General features: G+C 35.8%; 1 protein-coding gene across 7 annotated transcripts in view; it reads right to left on the bottom strand.

Annotated features, from left to right (window-relative positions):
* LOC114324811 (signal-induced proliferation-associated 1-like protein 1) overlaps positions 1-19492 on the bottom strand; it is a 449432-nt gene that overhangs the window by 150302 nt on the left and 279638 nt on the right. For all 7 annotated transcript variants that reach the window (XM_028272736.2, XM_050651737.1, XM_050651738.1 and 4 more), the window contains exon 4: positions 4296-4640. In XM_028272736.2, the coding sequence (XP_028128537.2) occupies positions 4296-4640 (345 nt within the window). The remainder of the gene's footprint in view (positions 1-4295; positions 4641-19492) is intronic.

The raw sequence follows: 19492 nt of genomic DNA, 5'->3' as shown, positions 1-19492 counted from the left end.
ATGATGAAGATAGTGCACCAAAATTTGGGAGTAAGTAGGTTATGACGTAACTAAGTCAAATCTTCAGGGGCGGAACGCTGCTTGGGGTACAAAGGGGTGGTAGGCAGGGGTGAGTATAAAAATATATGGGGTTTTTTTTGCTGTTAGTGATCGAGATAGTTCACCAAAATTTGGGAATAAGTAGACCATGACATTACTAAGTAAAATCTCCAGGGGCGGAACGCTGCGTAGGGGACAAATGTTGTGCCGGGTCACAAAAAAAATAATGCACACTGCGACTTTGACCCCTTAAAACTACCCTCATCCCCAACTCTGGTTTCCGGCTCTGGGGATTTTACTTAGCTAAGTCATGGTCTACTTATTCCCAAATTTTGGTGCACTATCACAATCTAGCAAGTCGCAAAAAACCCCTTATATTTTTTATATCCACACCTACCCCCACCCCTTTATCGGCCACGCAACGTTCCACCCCTGGAGATTATATTTAGTTACCTCATGACCTACTTATTCCCAAATTTTGGTGCACTATTTCGATCATGAGCGTCACAAAAAAAAAATAATGTGTGTGTACTTTGTACGCACGTAAGAAGTTATACTTCTATTATATGATTTAAACGAAATTAATATACTTTTTATTTATATTTTGTTTAAATATTAAAGTAATTTATACTTACTACTTCTCAAACATTTTTATTAGAACAGTGCCAAAAATTAAAATAATAAAAGAATAAAACACACACAAACACATTAAACAAGCCACAAATGATGTCTGAACATTAATTGTCGAAATTTTTTTTAACTAAATACGTATTTTCTGAAAATACAATTATATAATAAATATACTTACAATCATAAAATGTATTAAAAAAAAACAAAAAAGAAAGTTTCTATTGGGACTCGAACCAGCGCTGATAAGCGCGGTTGGTATTGGAATTCATTCGCCTTCAACGCTTAGCCACGGACACTATGTGTCATTATTTACGAAGATCGACTAACTAAACGGATTAAACTTGTGATATTTTGATATTTTGAAAATTGATCAAATTATTTTAATTTTGAATTGAAATGATTTAGAATTGAAAAAATACAACAAAACATAGAGTAAGAAAACAATATATTAGGTGAATATTGATAGAAATTTTGATGGTAATCAAATTATATAAATAAAAGTATTACATACTATGTATTTTGGCAGATCAAATAGGTAGGTTTATACCCATGATACATTAACAATTATTACGTACCTGTTGCTTTTAAGAACTATTTAAAAGTCACTACAATATTATAAACTTTTTTGTTTATGTCCTCACAACAATAAAACTAATATATTATACATTTGTTTACCTTTACCTCCAAACCACAGCTGTCCTACAGCTGCCATATCGGATAATTTTTGACATGTCATTTGAACATCCAATCAGAACAAAGTTATAATGCGCATGCGCCGGGCTGATAGGTTTTAACATATAAAATTCACCCTCTATCGCCGGTAAAGAAGTATAACTTCAAAAATAATAAAAACGGCGATTTTGACCCCTTATAACTACCCTCATGCCCAACTCTGGTTTCCGGCTCTGAGGATTTTACTTAGTTATGTCATGGTCTACTTATTTCCAAATTTTGGTACACTCTCTCAATCACGAACGTCGCAAAAAACCCCTTATATTTTTTGTATTCACCCCTGCCCCACCCCTTTGTCGGCCACGCAGCGTGGCACGCCTTTAGATTTTACTTAGTTACGTCATGACCTACTTATTCCCAAATTTTGGTGCACTCTCCCGATCATGAGCGTCACAAAAAAAATAATAAAAACGGCGATTTTGACCCCTTATAACTACCCTCACCCCCAACTTTGGTTTCCGGCTCTGGGGATTTTACTTAGTAATGTCATGATCTACTTATTTCCAAATTTTGGTCCACTATTTCAATCACGAACGTCGCAAAAAACCCTTTATATTTTTTATATTCACCCCTACCCCCACCCCTTTGTCGGCCACGCAGCGTTCCGCCCCTAGAGATTTTACTTAGTTATGTCATGACCTACTTATTCCCAAATTTTGGTGCACTATCTCGATCATGAGCGTCATAAAAAAATTATAAAATCCGTGACTTTGACCCCTTATAACTACCCTCGGCCCCAACTCTGGTTTCCGGTAGTTGGTGAAAGTTATGTACACAACTAATTCAACATATCCCCGTAAAATTTTTCCATATTACTTATCACGCACAAAATCCGCTTCTATCTCTCCGACTATGAACGTTTACATAAAAAAATGTTGATATTTAACTTGGTGCATGAAGAATCTAAGAGAAATTGTTAGAAATTAGGTATATTAACAACTTAGTACGTTGAAGGTATATGGAAATGTTTCCACTAATACATAGTAGGAATACTGACAGCACTACAAGGCCTAAAACCACCGGAGCTGGAAGGAACAGAGATTTTATTTGACAAAGAAACAAAATACCTTGGGGTTTATTTTGATCATAAGCTTACATGGAATACTTACATCCTGAAAACCACACAGAAAGCAACTATTTCCTTGGGCAGGACATACTAGCATAAGAATTAATCCAAGCCATTAACCCCAAAATGACTCTATGATTCTACACAAAGATTATATTAGACCGATGATGAACCTATGGGTCGGTGACGTGGTGGACAAAGACGCAGCAACAAAGGCTAGCATGCTCGTCTATTACGGAGGCCATAAAAACAACTCATACAGCAGCGTTAAGGTAGAATTCCGCACCAAGCGGCCGAGACAGGAGAACGCGACAGGCGAGAGATAGGCGAGGTCTCCCCACGACCGCTCTCAATGCAATTACATATAACAGGGTAGTTCTGCAGCCCGCGACCGAGACCAGCGACCAACTATCGTCTATCGCGACCTATCTGTCGCCTGTCGCGGTCTCCTGTCTCGGTCGCTTGGTGCGGAATTCTACCTTTAGAAGTTCTGCTGAATCGACGACCACCTCATATCTTTATACAGAACGAAGCCAGATCAGTGATGCACAGACTAATGCATAGTCAGCGACATAAGAGCCAGGTGGATAGTGCTGACAATAGAAACCTAATCGAGGAGCTAAGATATTGTGATGGGGCAACCTATCGATGCAACAGCAACGAGATATAGCTTTGACAATAAGTTCAAAATTAATATATCAAGCAGTAAAAACTGGAAGGAAGGTGTACCCATACAAGCTGCTGCTATCTGGTACACTGATGGCTCAAAAACATCGGAAGGTGTGGGAACATAGTATCTAAATAACGGCAATCATATCACTGCGTGGAAGAAATAAAAAGGCAGAAAAAAACGTTCCGTTCAATTTAGCCAGATAGCCAGGCGGCGCTTAAGGCACTCAATTCTGTAGAGGTCAATTCTAAGCTAGTATGATTGTAAGATAGTAAGATTGCGGTAGCCTGGGTACTGGGGCAGGAGGGTCATAAGAGCAATGAAAAAGCAGATGAAATGGCCAAACAAGGTTCATCAAAGCCATTCGTTGGCCCGGAATACAGCCATGCGGCGTTGCAAAGGCAGTAACAAAAACGGTTACAAGAACGTGGGTAGCTTTGGAATGGTGGAGTAATTCACCAGGACAAAGACAGGCGAAACAGTTCATTACAGAACATTCGACAAAATTTACGGCAGACCTAATACGCAAAAACAGGAAAACAGTCAAAGCCATAGTAGGTCTGCTATCAGGTTACTGTAAGCTAAATAGGCACTTGAAGCTGATGGGATTGTCAGATGATAACCTGTGCAGATTCTGTCATCTGGAAGAAGAAACAGCAGAACAAATTTTATGTCAGCGTGACAGTTTGTCAAATGTGCGGCTTTTGCATTAGGAGAAGAAAATTCACCGACAAAGCGCTACATGAAAGATTCAGTCTCGAAGCTATTCGACCTTTTAAAAAGGGTCAGGCTAGAAAATGTAATCTAGGACTAGAGGACCACAATAGGTCTGAAAAGATCGCAGTGGTAGTGGCCAAAAGGCCACCTCTTTAAATCTATCTAGAAATACTGACGCTGAAGTGAATTGATTGTATTGGATAGATTAGACAGACTATAATAATAGGAAACTAATTCTGAAACTGATAGGATCCTACGAATAGCAGTCCACAGTCTGAGTGGCGATGAAGATACAAGGCACATTAACTCAATTTTCGTCACTAAGCCATTAGATGGCGATGAGGATACAAGGCATATTAAATCAATTTTCATCACTAGGTCATTAGGTGACTGGGAAAAATGCCGTCAATTGACAGAAACTACACCAACAAACAAATTTACCTGTATTTCGTCTCTTCGCCAACAGATTCTTCCTCAGCCTAACGGCGTAGTTCAAATTCGTCGTCAACGATTGACAATCGTGATGCGCAAACGCACGTCTCCTCGCGATTTCTTCACTCTCGGCGGATATACACACCGAAGTACTACTACACACTACACTGTCATCCATAGTCTGTTTTGAGATCTTCGAATTGGTGGATGGGGCACTACCGTTGGCCCAAAAGTGTTTTTTCACTTTGTTTTTATGTTTGGGACTTTGCGCTGATTGGTCGTCAGCATTGCCGTCAACTTTTCCTCTGAGGTACTCCGAAGGTCCAGGGGATCGCTGGTCGGTACTTACTAGACCTGAAAAGAATAATACTTTAGGAAATAAAATATGTAGTGTACAATAACAGTCAACATTATCAGAACACACCGCAAGACGCTCTGAGGAGTCGAAGTACTCCAGGGTAATAAGCTAGAAATAGACCATGTTCGGGACACTCAAAGATTCAGGTAGCTGAATACTTTTTTAGTTATTGTAGACCTATGTAGGAAGAAAATCTACCTGTTTCCTGCCTAGAGTTCGTGGCCGTTTTTTAATTATTAACAATTTAGTGCAAAAATCACATTCAAAAGCTAAATAGTTGACATAAAATTACAAAATTAAATTTTTTAGAACATTAAAAAACTTTCAAAATGCCGATTTTTGAAAGTTAAAAAGTTAATTTGTTGCTACGCAAACAGCAAAATAAGTGAAAATCGTTATTTGTTAATAACTTTTACTAAAACTACCTTAGAACTTTAGTGTTTCATCCAAAGTTGCGTATTGGCGTACTTAACAAACCCTCAAAATTTGAGACCGATCTATTAATTAGTTTAAGAGTTATTCTAATCGTTTATTCCAGAGACCTTTATTTTGCAATAACATAAGACAGAAAATAATGAAGATAGGGCAATTCTGCGTATGCCAATTGAAAGTAGAAAAAAAGATAAAAAAATTATCTAATATAGTCAAAAATCCTAATGTCAAATTTGTGAAATTTTGTAATTTATAAACATTTAGAATAACTTTAAAAATGTAGTTCAATTTGTGATCAGTCGTGGTAAGTGAAGAGGGAGCTGGGAGCCGACAAATGCACGAGTTCAAAAACTAAAAAAGGCAACTTAAAACTACATATGTACATACTATCATTTTCTATATCTCGGGATCTACTGGATATATTTTGATCGTTCTTTTTTTAATTCGTATGTATTTTTTCTGTACATTACAAATATGCAATTTGTCTAGACATTTATTATTTAATAAACAGTCTAATTTGTTTAAACAATTTTTGAAAAAATAATTTTTTCCCAAAAATCGATTATTTTAATCGTACTATCGTTATTAATCATAGAAAAAGTTAAGGTATACTTTAATAAATAAATTATCTTCAATAAATAATTATCTAATAAAAATCATTTATTTATTAAAGTGTACTTTAACTTTTTCTATGATCATTAATGATACTATGATTAAAAAAATAGATATTTGTAAAAAAATATTTTTTCAAGAATTGTTTAAACAAATTAGACTGTTTATTAATTAATAAATTTAAAAACAAATTGCATATTTGTAATGTACGTAGAAATTACATACAAATTAAAAAAAGAAAGATCAAAATCCATTGAGTTGATCCGGAGATACAGAAAAATATATTCGTTTGAAATTGCTCTTTCGGTATTTTAACTATGTGTATTTTTGTAGGTTCTCCCTAGTAATTGTTTGAACTACATTTTTGAAAAATCGTAGAGGGTGCTGTGAAGCTACAATCTTTGTGCAAATTTTTTAAGAAAAAATACAAATCCCATTCTTTTAAATGGCATTAATGAGATTCCTTAATTATTATAAACAAATAAGCTGTGAATTAAAAAAAACATATGACTAACTTTGTCCCAAATGAACCCAGGCTAAATTTTTTTATTTGAAAATTCGTGTTAAAATACTATCTTTTCGAATATATAAAAAGTTTGTTTCTACGGACATCATTTTTGTTTATAAATTACAAAATTTCAAAAATTTGGCATTAGGATTTTTGACTATATTAATTTTTTATCTTTTTTTAATACATTTTGATATTATCGCTCTTCTACTTTCATTTGGCATACTCAGAATTGCCCTATCTTCATTATTTTCTGTCTTATCTTATTGCAAAATAAAGGTCTCTGGGATAAACAAATAGAATAACCCTTAAACTAATTAATGGATCGGTCTCAAATTTTGAAGGTTTGTTAAGTACGCCAATACCCAACTTAATAAATATAAAAAAGGAACAGATGGAATACGGCTTCTACGGAACACAAAATAATATATGGAAAATGATCTGAGGAAATAGGAAGGAGATTAACGAACTAATAAAAACGAAACACATTTAGAACGAAACTTGGTAGACTATTTTCGATCTCGATTTGTATATCTAAAGGTGACGATAATAAACCAATAATGAACCACCAATAAGTAAAGGAAGCATTAAGGGAATTAAAAAATAGAAAATCACCACGAGAGGACAGAATATCGAATAAACTCCTAAAGTACGGAGGCCAAGATCTGACCAAACAACTGTTAAAACTAATCTAAAAAATAATAGAACAAAACAGAATACCACAAGAATGTAAATCAAGCATCCTAATACCTCTCTTCAAAAAGGGAGAAAGATCGGACCCGGAGAATTACAGTGGAATTAATTTATTAAACACAACACTAAAATTGTAAAACGTAAAAAAAGTAAAACGACCAAAGTGATCAAACAAACTGAATAACATTATAACATCAGCAGAAGAACAACAAGGTTTTAGGTCGGGAAGATTATGCACCAATGCTATATTTATAATGAGGCAGGTTCAAGAGAAATCATTAGAATACAACAAACCGGTTGACTTATGTTTCGAGTACCTTAACAAGGAATTTGATAGGGTCAAATTAAAGGACGTTATACATTTATTGTACGCAAGGGAGATGCCTATAGGAATAATTAAAACGATCGAAAATATCTACCAGAACAACACAATAAAAGTATATGAAGAACTAACTGACCCAACTGAAGCTGGCAATGGGATAAGACAGTTCAACCTGATCATGGATGAAATAATAAAAAAATCGGCCAAAAAGTGTGAAACGAACTATAGAAAATTTTGTAGATTCATTTAGAAGTTTAAGAATGTACTAGATATAAGATAAGAATTTACTAGAAGTTTACTGAAATTTGTTAAATAGAAGATAAATTAAAATTTCATGGTAATAACTTACCTAAGAAATTATTGTTTGAATTAATACCAAGTAGTATGAAATTTTTAATTATTTGTTGTTTATTACCTCTTCTATAACTAGCTATTAACAAATAAAACAACGCCACCATTCAAATACTTAGAAAAAAATTGTAAATTTTTTATTTTTCTGACTCATTCATTGGCGATAAATAATGAGTAACTGTCAAAAAATACTCTCAATGAAGCTTTTGTACGGTTATGTTTATTTTTAAATATTGTGGAAGTAAATGCTTTACCCATTCATTCATACAAAATGTCGTGTTTGGAACTGATGTAATCAGACACAAATCATGGAGGCGGTTTACAGAAATATCAAATACAGGTGTCATAATTATTGTTGGAATTAAATGTTACTGAAATACGATAGTTTAACAAATATGGCTATAAATAAATGGTGATAATCTGAAAAAAAACTATATAAATGTTTTCCGACAATGTCACTCAATATTTTTGTAAATTTGTTATATAGAATTTTGTTCAAATCTCGGTAAAAATTCCACATTGAGACTTATCTATTCGACAGAGAACCTATTGAAATTTATGAATTATAAAATAGCATATTATACTTCCACCAAACTAATTTGGATATTAAACTTGTTTAAGAAGTTTACTTCGATCTCGATATGAAATTCGTCGGTTACGAGTGTTAATCTGCTAACTCCATGTTTCACCTGGAATGCTAGTTGATATACCTTCATACACTATCCCACACACCCGCCGACTCCACTGTAGATAGTTACTTCTAAACGCAAGAGAGGTACCTCTAGGAATAATAATTCAAACGATCAAAAATATCTACCAGAACAACACAATAAAAGTAAAAGAAGAAGAAGAACTAACTGGCCCAATTGAAGCTGGGAATTGGATAAGACAGGGGGATTCACTGAGTCCTCTATTGTTCAACCTGATCATGGATGCAATAATAAATAAGTAAGAACTAAAAAAGGATACCAAATGGGAGAAAAAACAACTTAAAATAATCTGCTATGCAGACGATGCAATATGTAATGATGTGCCTCTCGCCCGGCATTCAGCAGCTCGCCAGCAGGAGCAGGGTACCGAACGCGCATCGATACCAACGCAGTCCCACTATGGATTCCAGGAGATGGGCCGCCGAGAGTGTACATTAAGAAGAGAGCCGAGGAACATAAAATCAGTTCCACCATAGTTCCACCCAACCCAACGTACTGAATTGAAATGGATGGTTATAACAGCAGATCTAATAAGATGTAAATTAGAGCTCGAGAGTCAGATAACAAGTCATGAAGTTTAAATATCTAGGCATCATACTACTTAGCTGTGGAAAGCTCGAAAGAGAAGTGGAAGATCAAGTGAATAAAGCAGACAGAGCCGCAGGTTGCCTGAATGAAACAATAGGGAGAAATAAAATATCGGAAAAGAAATGAAAGGCAGAATTTATAAAACAGTCATCAGACCAATAATGACCATAAGCGGCAGAAACACGACCTGATACAGAGTGGACAAAAAGAATTCTAGAAACAGCAGAGATGAAAACCCTTCAAAAAATCGATGGTTAAGAGACTATGAAGACACTATAGAGCTAGAAGTGCAGATATACGACGGATATGCAAGGTGGAAAACATTAATAACTGGATAAAAAACAAGAGTAGAATGGAACGACCACATAAGCCGAATGACAACAAATAGAGTAGTAAGGACGGCGAGAGACGGTTCCCCAATAGGAAGACGATCAGTGAGAAGACCACGAAAGCGATGAAATGACAACTTACTGGAGGCACATTGAAAAAAAACAGACAGAGTCATGTCTACATAAAAAGAAGAAGAAGAACAAGACCAAAATATTAAAACTAGCAACCCTTGGGAAATGATTCAAATTTTTTTGCACCCGAGTGTATTATTTTTTTTATTAAAGAAAAGTCCAACAGGTTAGTAGCGGCATTACTTGGTAAACAAAGGTTAACAATGAGTTTTAACAAATGACAAATAACTAGATTTGATACAAAATATTGCAAGAAAATTAGATAGAAGTCTTTTACTGGACAGTTTTCTCCTCATAAAGCTGGTAGAGTGGTAGATTGTTTATTGAACGTTCACTTTTGAGTGCTTTCGTATTTTGCTAACAAATATAATTTTACTTAAATTGGTTAAATATAATTCCAATAAATATTTACCAACATTTGAAATATGTATTAATAACTCATCACTGTGGTAAAACTAGAAGCACTTATTATTCACTCACTGTCAGTAACTGAGAGTACAATTTTAATAATAAGAGAAAAACGATTCATTCAAACGCACAATGTCTGAATATTGACGTTATTGTAGCAAAGATTAGTTGTGGAAGATACAACCGCAATAATATGGAAGGCAACAAAAAGTGACGTTCTTATCTAGTATTATTCACTAACCATAAGATTTCAGACCAGATCGACATAAGTAAATAGTAAATACGACATTTAAAGAAACAGGTATCTGCATAAGATGTTATTTTAGTTTATTTTTAGCCTAGATGCGCTATCAATTTTATCCGATTTATAGATCTTGTTTTCAAAATGTTTGCCATTGATATCATGCATTTTATTTTGGAAATAAGGTAAAGTAAACGAAAAGGTAAAAAGGAGGCGAATAGTATCTGGTACAAAATATGGCAGTTTTAATTTTAATATGTATAAACAAATAAAAGAATTAACAAACATCATAAATAGGTGCCTTATGGAATATTCGAAGATGGCAACTTAAATTGTGGAAAGAATACATAACGAGATTGTTTGGCGATGATACATTATTGCAAGAAGAACTGCAAAAACAGACAGAGACTAACATTATAATGGCATAATTATAACAAGCAATTACGGACCAAGAGAGCAACGTCGAAAAAAAATTATTTTAAGACAACTGGTTCTTTAATATTGTAGCGTGATTAGTGTAATTACTTCTAATTACAATAAAACTAGCGGTTCGTAATTTATATACGACTTTATTATTTATTTATACAAGTTTACTTTACAAACTTTGGCTTAAGACTAACTCTATTCACAAAAATTATGCCTTATATATCCTAGTCGTTATTCTCGATCATTCCGGGCTAAGCCAGCTCTCCGACTATCGTGTGACCTTCCAACAACCGCGCATCGGTTCCACGTATAGCGTGCTTCGATCTAGACTTTTCTCGGCTTACGCCTTGCGGCTGGTGACTCATTGTTTTGCTACATTGCTCCCCTCTTAAGATCTGAGCGTCCCGATCAGCAACTCTAGATGAAGGCCCAGGATGGCGGAATCTACACGACTCTCCAGCTTTGCATACACCCTTCAAGAAGAAATAACAGTCTACTGTCTTTGAAGGATCCGACATCTTCGGGTTCATGCAACACACAGTAATTCGTACGCCAGTTTCTCTGAAGACCACTTCAAGCATGCTTCTCACAATCTTCCAATCCAGATTTTCTACTGCATGGCCTATTTTTGGTAAAGCCAAATTTTTGATGTCATAATTACACACGATTTTCTTCAAATTAGTTAGAGCACGCCATATGTTCTCGTAGCTTGGCGTGTCCGTATAAGACTTTCTGGTCACCATATACAGCAAAGATCGAGGACCATCTTCCAATCGCAGTACTCTTCCAATTTTAGGCTGCTGATTTCTTAACTCGTCCAGGCGGCCGAACTTTCTATTGAATACGGACGATATTCCTTTAGTCATCTCGAGGTCTTGGGCAACACAGTGGGCCAGAGAGACGTTTTCTGGAACACCAAACAGATCTTGCTGAACTTCTGTGGTCACGCCGAATCTAGCACTCTTTCTCGCTGCGTAATTTGACATAAATTGATTAAAACTTGGCTGTGCGACATCTTTCATCTCCTGTTGGAGGACTCGTGCTTCTTCTGTTTCATTTGAGCCAGCATATGGTGCAAGACGATTTATGTGAATAACTTTTGGTTTACCGTTTGGCAACTTCTTAATTCTGTATATTACGTCATTTATTTTCTTCTTAACTTCATACGGACCTTCCCATTGTCTTTGCAGTTTAGGACACAGGCCTCGACGACGTTGTGGATTATAAAGCCAGACAAGATCACCTACTTCGAAGCTTTCATTCTTGCAGCGAGAATCATATTGATCTTTCATTCTGTCACTGGCTATCTGGATGTGTTGTCGGGCAAGTTCATGAATGTTGTTCATTCGTAACTTCAGGCGGTCTACGTATTCTTCGCCTGCAACATATTCCTCGGAAGGTCTGCAGCCAAACTCTAGGTCGCAGGGCAAACGAACTTCACGACCCAACATCAGGCAGGTTGGTGTTTGACCTGTAGTTTCATTCACGGCCGAGCGGTAGGCCATCAGGAATAAATGAATGTGTTGATCCCAATCTCGCTGATGTTCAGATACAACTTTGGACAAGTGTTTACCCATCGTTCGGTTCATCCTCTCGACCATTCCATCTGATTGAGGATGCAGGGGTGTTGTTCTGGTCTTATTGGCACCAATCAATTTACAAACGTTTTGGAAAAGAGCTGACTCAAAGTTTCGCCCTTGGTCGGAGTGGATCTCCAAGGGAACACCAAATCGGCTGAAGAATTCTTTAACAAGTACCTCTGCAACGGTAGCAGCTTCTTGATTCGGTAATGCATAGGCCTCGGTCCATTTCGTAAAATAGTCCATGGCTACCAGAATGTATTTATTTCCAGCATCGGTTTCTGGAAATGGACCTGCAATGTCGATTGCTACTCTTTCCATAGGACTTCCAACATTGTACTGTCTCATGGGTGCTCTCTTTTTACCAACTGGACCATTACCGGATGCACACAGTTCACATTTCCGGCACCATCTTCTTACATCATCTTTACAATTCACCCAATAGAACCGTTCTCGAACCTTTTGCAGAGTCTTCGTAACACCAAAGTGTCCACCTGATGTACCGTCATGCAACTGACGCAATACTTCTGACACTTTACTTTTAGGTACAATCAACTGAAGCTTTGATTCTGTACCATCATCGTTCTCAAAGGTTCTGTACAGAAGATTATCTTTTAGTACCAGGCAATTCCATTGGCTCCAGTAGGCCTTGACTTCTGGACTACATGCACTAATGTTCTGCCAACTAGGTCTCTCACCTTGCCGCATCCAATCCAATACTCTTTTTATACATGGGTCATCTTCTTGGGCGTCTTGTAACTGTTCGGGCTGCCATTGCTCATTAACGACGGTGGTTCGTCTCACAGGGCAAAGCTGCTCCTCTACTTTAAGCCGGTGATTACAACTTTCACCGCATGGCCGTATTGAGGAAGCATCTGTATTTGAACCAACTCTTCCAGCCCTCTTCACGCGTCTCTTCGGGATCGTGTCACGAATCACCCTCCGTACCATTTCCACCAAACGTTCATCTATTCTCTTATCGCCTTTTTCCACGGTTATTACTCGATTGTTTCGTGAAGCTTGGCTAGCTGCTTCGTGTTCCAAGGCAATAGCAAGTGCTTCATCTAAAACTTTCGGTCTTGCTAGTCGTAAAGCTTTCTGTAGTTCACTATCTTTCAGCCCATTGACGAAGGTATCTACCGCAATTTCTTCTAAAACGCTGTCTGGCACCTCTGGATAAGCCAACCGCACCACCGAGCCACATCTGCTTCAAATTCTTGCAGATTCTCACTTGCTCGTTGACTTCTACTTCTCAGTTGTGCTTTGTATACTTGTTGTAGATGGGCATCTCCATAGCGTTTTTCTAGACGAGTGAACAAGGTCTGGTAACATTTTTCTTGACCCTTAGGAATTGATCTTAATATATCTGCAGCATCACCTCGCAAAGCAGCAGTCAAGGAAACAGCCTTTTCTTGTTCGGTCCAATGGTTGGCGGTCGCAATAGCTTCGAATTGTCTAAGGTATATGGACCAAGAGGACTTCCCATCGAATGGTGGTAATTTAAATCTCATATGATGCGACGTTTCGTCTCTCGGTAGTTCATCTTTCACTACCGGATCTAACGCTGCTGCATTAACTGATGGTTGTACTTTTGTATCGGTTATCATGCTCTCTAGTTGTTTGATCTTTTCTTCTACGGTCTCTACACTTTTCTGCATCTTATCGAATGTTCTAGAAACTTCTTCAAATTTCCCGTCATTCTGTCTACAAACGTCTTTAATTACTTGAGAAACACTTTCAAATTTCTCGTCGCTTTTTCTACTAACTTCTTCAAGTTTCTCGTTGTTCTTTATAGAAGTTTCATCGATCTTTTGAGAAATGGTTTCGAATTTCTCATTATTTATCTTAGAAATATCATCGATCGTTTGAGAAAGACTTAGACTTATCTTAGACGTTTCATCGATCTTTTGAGAAACACTTTCAAATTTCGATAAGATCGCTTGTTCTGCTGATTGGAAGTGGAACGTCTTTGGGTCATCTCCATTCTTCTTGAGGACTTCCTCGAGTCGTGATTGTAGGACTATCTTGAGCCCACTGCTGTCCACGTCCCGTTCCTCTAGCTGTTCACGGAGCTGTTTTACTGTAAGTTCTTGTAGCAACATCTTTGGTCGGCACACACGTACTTTCCAAAAGTATTTTAAAAGTCTTTCCGAATACCGAACAATCAACGCACTTTAACTATTCCCGACGAATAGAGTCCAAAAGTCTTTTAAAGTCTTTCCGAATACCGAACAATTAACGCACTCCGGTTATTCCCGACGAATAAAGTTCAAAAGTCTTTTAAAGTCTCTCTGTAATTCACTTATTTATATCGCACTAACTTTACCGAACACCGACACCAACTGTAGCGTGATTAGTGTAATTACTTCTAATTACAATAAAACTAGCGGTTCGTAATTTATATACGACTTTATTATTTATTTATACAAGTTTACTTTACAAACTTTGGCTTAAGACTAACTCTATTCACAAAAATTATGCCTTATATATCCTAGTCGTTATTCTCGATCATTCCGGGCTAAGCCAGCTCTCCGACTATCGTGTGACCTTCCAACAACCGCGCATCGGTTCCACGTATAGCGTGCTTCGATCTAGACTTTTCTCGGCTTACGCCTTGCGGCTGGTGACTCATTGTTTTGCTACAATATATTATTCCCTATACTTCCTCGAACACCGTACCGGCCATCTGGCTGCTGATACAGTTTGCGTTCATTAATGTGCAGCACATTTGTACAGGTAAACATATCGAATTAAAAATTATTGTAAGACGAAAAATTATTTATTATTTTTTAAACATCAGAAATATGAACTATAATTGCCAGACATTTTTGTGGTTTAAAAAGTAATGACAAAAAAATGTTTCGTCCTAAAATAATTTAAATTCAATATACAGGGTGATTGATGATTGTGATAAAGCTCAGTAGATCCGCTATAGTCATAGATAGCAATAAAAGTTGATAACTTCTCTTTCAGCTTTACATTACGAAATTAGTTAGAATGTTACAGGGTGTTCGATAACATAGTGGCAAACCAAACTTATGTTTTTTTATTTTATTTTATATTCGAAATTCTCTGAACTTTCCCATCACAAAAATATAAAGGATTGTTATGTTATATAGTGCTTTTACAAAGTTATAACCAATTATTTATGAAAAACGTAACAAGTTCAGCTCCCTGTATAAATAAAAAAAAGCAAAACAGCAATGGTTTATTGGTGCTATATTTTTTGTTGATTGTCAAAATTTATAAAAATGGTTGATATTGCTAATTTTCCTTGTATCGAACACAGGGTGAGTCAAAACGCAAGTACATTCTTTTCTCAGAAATTTTAAATGGAACACCCTGTATTTTATATCACCATCGAAAAGTATCATTACCGTACTTTAATTTTTGTATAATATTCCATATGCCTAAATTTATTAGTTTTCGAGATATTCTCATTTTTCAGAGCAAGTTATTAATTAAGGTGTTCTATTTACAATTACTGATAAAATAATGTACTTGCGTTTTGACTCATCCTGTATTCGATATAAAGAAAATTAGCAATATCAACCATTTTTATAAATTTTGACAATCAACAACAAAATATGGCACCAATAAACCAATGCTGTTGTGCTTATTTTTTATTTATACAGGGAGCTGAACTTATTACGATTTTCGTAGAACATTGGTTATAACTTTGTAAATACCCTGTACAACATAACAAACCTTTATATTTATGTGATGGAGAAGTTAACAGGATTTCGAATATAAAATAAAATATAGGGTGTTCCATTTAAAAAAAAACATAAGTTTGGTCTGCCACTATGATATCGAACACCCTGTAACATTCTAACTAATTTTGTAATGTAAAGCTCAAAGTTGGCTACAAGTTTTGTTATTAACTTTTATTGCTATCTATTACTATGGCGGATCTACTAAGCTTTATCACACTAATCAATCACCCTGATTTTGTATTTACCTGTACAACAGGTGTGCTGCGCAGTAATGAACGCAACTTGTATCAGCAGCCAGATGGCCGGTACGGTGTTCGAGGAAGCATAGGGAACCATATATGAAAGAATCAGCAGTCTTAAAATAGTTTCTCGAAAACGTTGCTAGCTCTTAGACCATTAGAAATGCAAAAATGCAGTTGGTTCTGCCTTAGGAGTTCTCAGCTCTTTCGTTACTGTGCATTTCCCGGTGACCAAGAACCCTACTATTATGTACTGCTAATCTGCTGAATTCGTGTCAGCGTTCCCACACCAGCCTAGAGTTTACCTTAGGCTTCTAAGATTCCCCTTGGCCGTTTGGTTATACCATCAAATTCCACAAGAAGGGAGATAAGACTCCACCTGAGAACAACCTCTGGCTAACTGTATTGACACAGTATTCCTCAGTAACGTTGCAATATATCACACGACTCCCCAACATGCAGTCTATCCATCTGCAGCTTGTTTTGTCTATTCCTTTTAGACGAATAGTCCTTGTAATTTCTTCCCACGAGGTGATGTCGAATTCCCTTCCCGCATATATCGCGAAATGCACTTAGCACCACCCCTTGGTTTTTCAGAATGTACTCCACTCTCTTATAGACCAGGTAATAGCCTATAAATACCTAGGTCATGAGATTCACATAGGAAAAGATGACCAAACTGTTGATGATGGAGCTTCTCCGTCGTATAAGACTGACTTGGGCAGCCTTCGACAAGCTGAACCATATTTTCAAATCATCTCACATAGCAATATGTCTTAAATGAAAAACCTTTAAATCAGTGTGTTTTGCCAGTGTTGACTAAAAGGGTAAGAACAGAACAAGTGGGTCGAGGTGGAGGTCTAGGTCGCGGTGGATGCTACTAGTTAAGTCGCGGTCGATGTCGACAGCACATAGCAAGGAGGTCACCTGCGCTGTCAGTCGAGCTAGAACCACTATCAAGTGAAGTAGTTTAATGAAATTTGAATGACAAAAAGACTGTGCTTTTGCGATGTGTCAGTCAAGTGGTGATAGTGATGAAATGTCAGCTGTAAATAATCAGATCCTCCTTCATATTTCAAAAATTTACTGTATTTAATTACTTTAGAAATTCAAAAATAAACTGAATACAAAAAAGGGATTATCTCACAATAAAACACTGAAAAACGTTTGTTTTTCTATACTTCCACAAAATTGATTACAACTATGTTATTACTACAGCTGTTTCGGCAAAGTGCCTTTCTCAAGTGATATATTTTACAATGTGTTTGCCTTTTTAAGTCTTTAACTGAAGAGGTTGAGGAGTGGGGAGCTGTTTGTCTCGAGTTGGTCATTCAGAATTATATCTGTATTTTTCAATTTATTAATTTCCATTGATTCTAAAAGTGATAGCTTAAGGCCTTTATTTTGAATATGTAGAATTTGAAACTCTTCATTGAAAGAATGATTATGATCTAGAAGGTGAAGTGCGTATGTAGAAGTGTCTGTTTTTCTATTGTTGAAAGCCCTTTTGTGTTCTGCTATCCGTTTGTCCAAAGTTCTGCCAGTTTGACCGATGTAAGTTTTCGGACAGTCACCACAAGTTAGTTTGTACACACCACTCTGTAGTTGCTTTCTCTTTCGGCTTTTATTGTTTTTAATATGTTTGCTTAAGTTGTTGTTAGTTCTGAAAGCTGGTGTTATTCCTTTCTTTTTTATGTATCTGGCTATTTTTGTTGTTATTTTATTGTTATGAAACGGGATAGAAGCACCCAGTACAGGAAACGAGATATTATAGTTGTTTATCTTAAGGTATGTCATTCAGAATTACATTATAGATTAGATAATATAGAATTTGACATCCTAGACTCTAACGTAAGAACAGAAGTAGATAATATAATAGACAAAAAATATAATACACAATGTAAAAAACTAAACTACCGGAACGAATTGGAAATATGTTGCTCAGGATAGAGACCGATGGAAGGAGTTGGGAGAGGCCTATGTCCAAACGTGGACGATAGAAGGCTAAGAAGAAGAAGAAGAAAAAAACTAAATAATCTAATTTGCAATAGTAAAAAACTCAATATTCATTATACAAAAAAAAATTTCAAATCATACTTTTTTCAATAGATTTATAAACTTAACAGATACCAAATTCAATAATAGTGAGATAGAACTTTTAGAGAAAGGATTCAAACATAACTTGCCTCAACATAATAATCAAAAAAATTTAGAATATTTAGGTGTAGAATGTGAAGTAGCGTTAAATAGAACTGCCAATAACATAGAAAAAAGCATCATTGCAAAATCTATTACCGATGTAGGTAGTGAAACTAATAATTCCTGTTACAAAGAAAACCAAATAGCCGTTTCAATTAAAAATAAATCAATAAAACATGACATAATATTTACAAAAGCAGACAAAGGTAACACTACTATTGCTATCGATAAAAGTGACTATAATAACAAAACAATAGAATTTTTAAATAACCAAAATAGTATAACACTAAACAAAGACCCCACAGAAAAATACCGAAAACAAATTAAACTAGCCATTGAAAATTCAAAATCAATACTAAATCCAACAGAACAGAAATACCTTAATATTATGAACCCACAACCCCCTAAATTATACTCTTTTATTAAACTACACAAAACTGACCACCCAATAAGACCTGTAGTTTCTTTTTATACAACTCCGTCATATAAACTTTCAAAAAAACTGTCAGATATTATTACAGAATACACTAAATTTTCACTAGTAATACCACTAGAGGTCAAAAAATTTCCGGATATTAATTTGACTTCGCGTGGTATTCGGTAAGAAAATTCCACACCAAATTTGCATTTGAAAATCCAAAGCTGCATGAACAGATTAATAGCGCGCCATAGCTTTGTCAGCAATTATTTAGGCTTTCAAATTCGTAATTTCTACTCATTGTAGTTGCATGGGAATACCATTTCAAGATAGAAAATAGTATATTCTTCAATTTTACATAAGTTTTGAGTAACTACAAGTGATAGAAAATTAATCAAAACTAAATTATGTAAACAAATAAAAACCAGTCTGTCAAAAATGTTCTGTTATTGTAAACGTCAAAAAATTTCCACTATAATTCGCTGTTGGGTACCCCACGAGCAAAAAATTTCCGATAAAATACCTCCGTTGCCATGGTGATCTGTCAAAATAACGTATTTTGATTGGTTCAAAATTACAGGTGTGGAATTTTCACCTAAATTCACCGTAAAAAATACACTGGAACTAGTTAATAAAATACAACATTTTCAATTGCCCAACAACTCCAGACTAATTTCATTTGACGTAAAAAATCTTTTTCCTAGTGTTCCTCCTACAGAAACTTTTGTTTTAGTTAAAAACCTTTTAGAACATAATAGTACAAACCCGATCATTGCATAAATCAAGACTATTTTGAATTCAATAATCAAATTTACACAAACAACAGTGCAGGACTTATTATGGGTAACCCTCTAAGCCCATTACTATCAGATATATTTATGAACCAACTTGAAACAACAATTTCTAAACACCCCTTATTTAAACAGTTCTTATATTGGTGGAGA

This window comes from Diabrotica virgifera, chromosome 5 (assembly GCF_917563875.1).
Source record: "Diabrotica virgifera virgifera chromosome 5, PGI_DIABVI_V3a".
NCBI lineage: Eukaryota > Metazoa > Arthropoda > Insecta > Coleoptera > Chrysomelidae > Diabrotica > Diabrotica virgifera.
The sequence above is the reverse complement of the archived record's forward strand: the minus strand, read 5'-3'. Positions and strand labels throughout refer to the sequence as shown.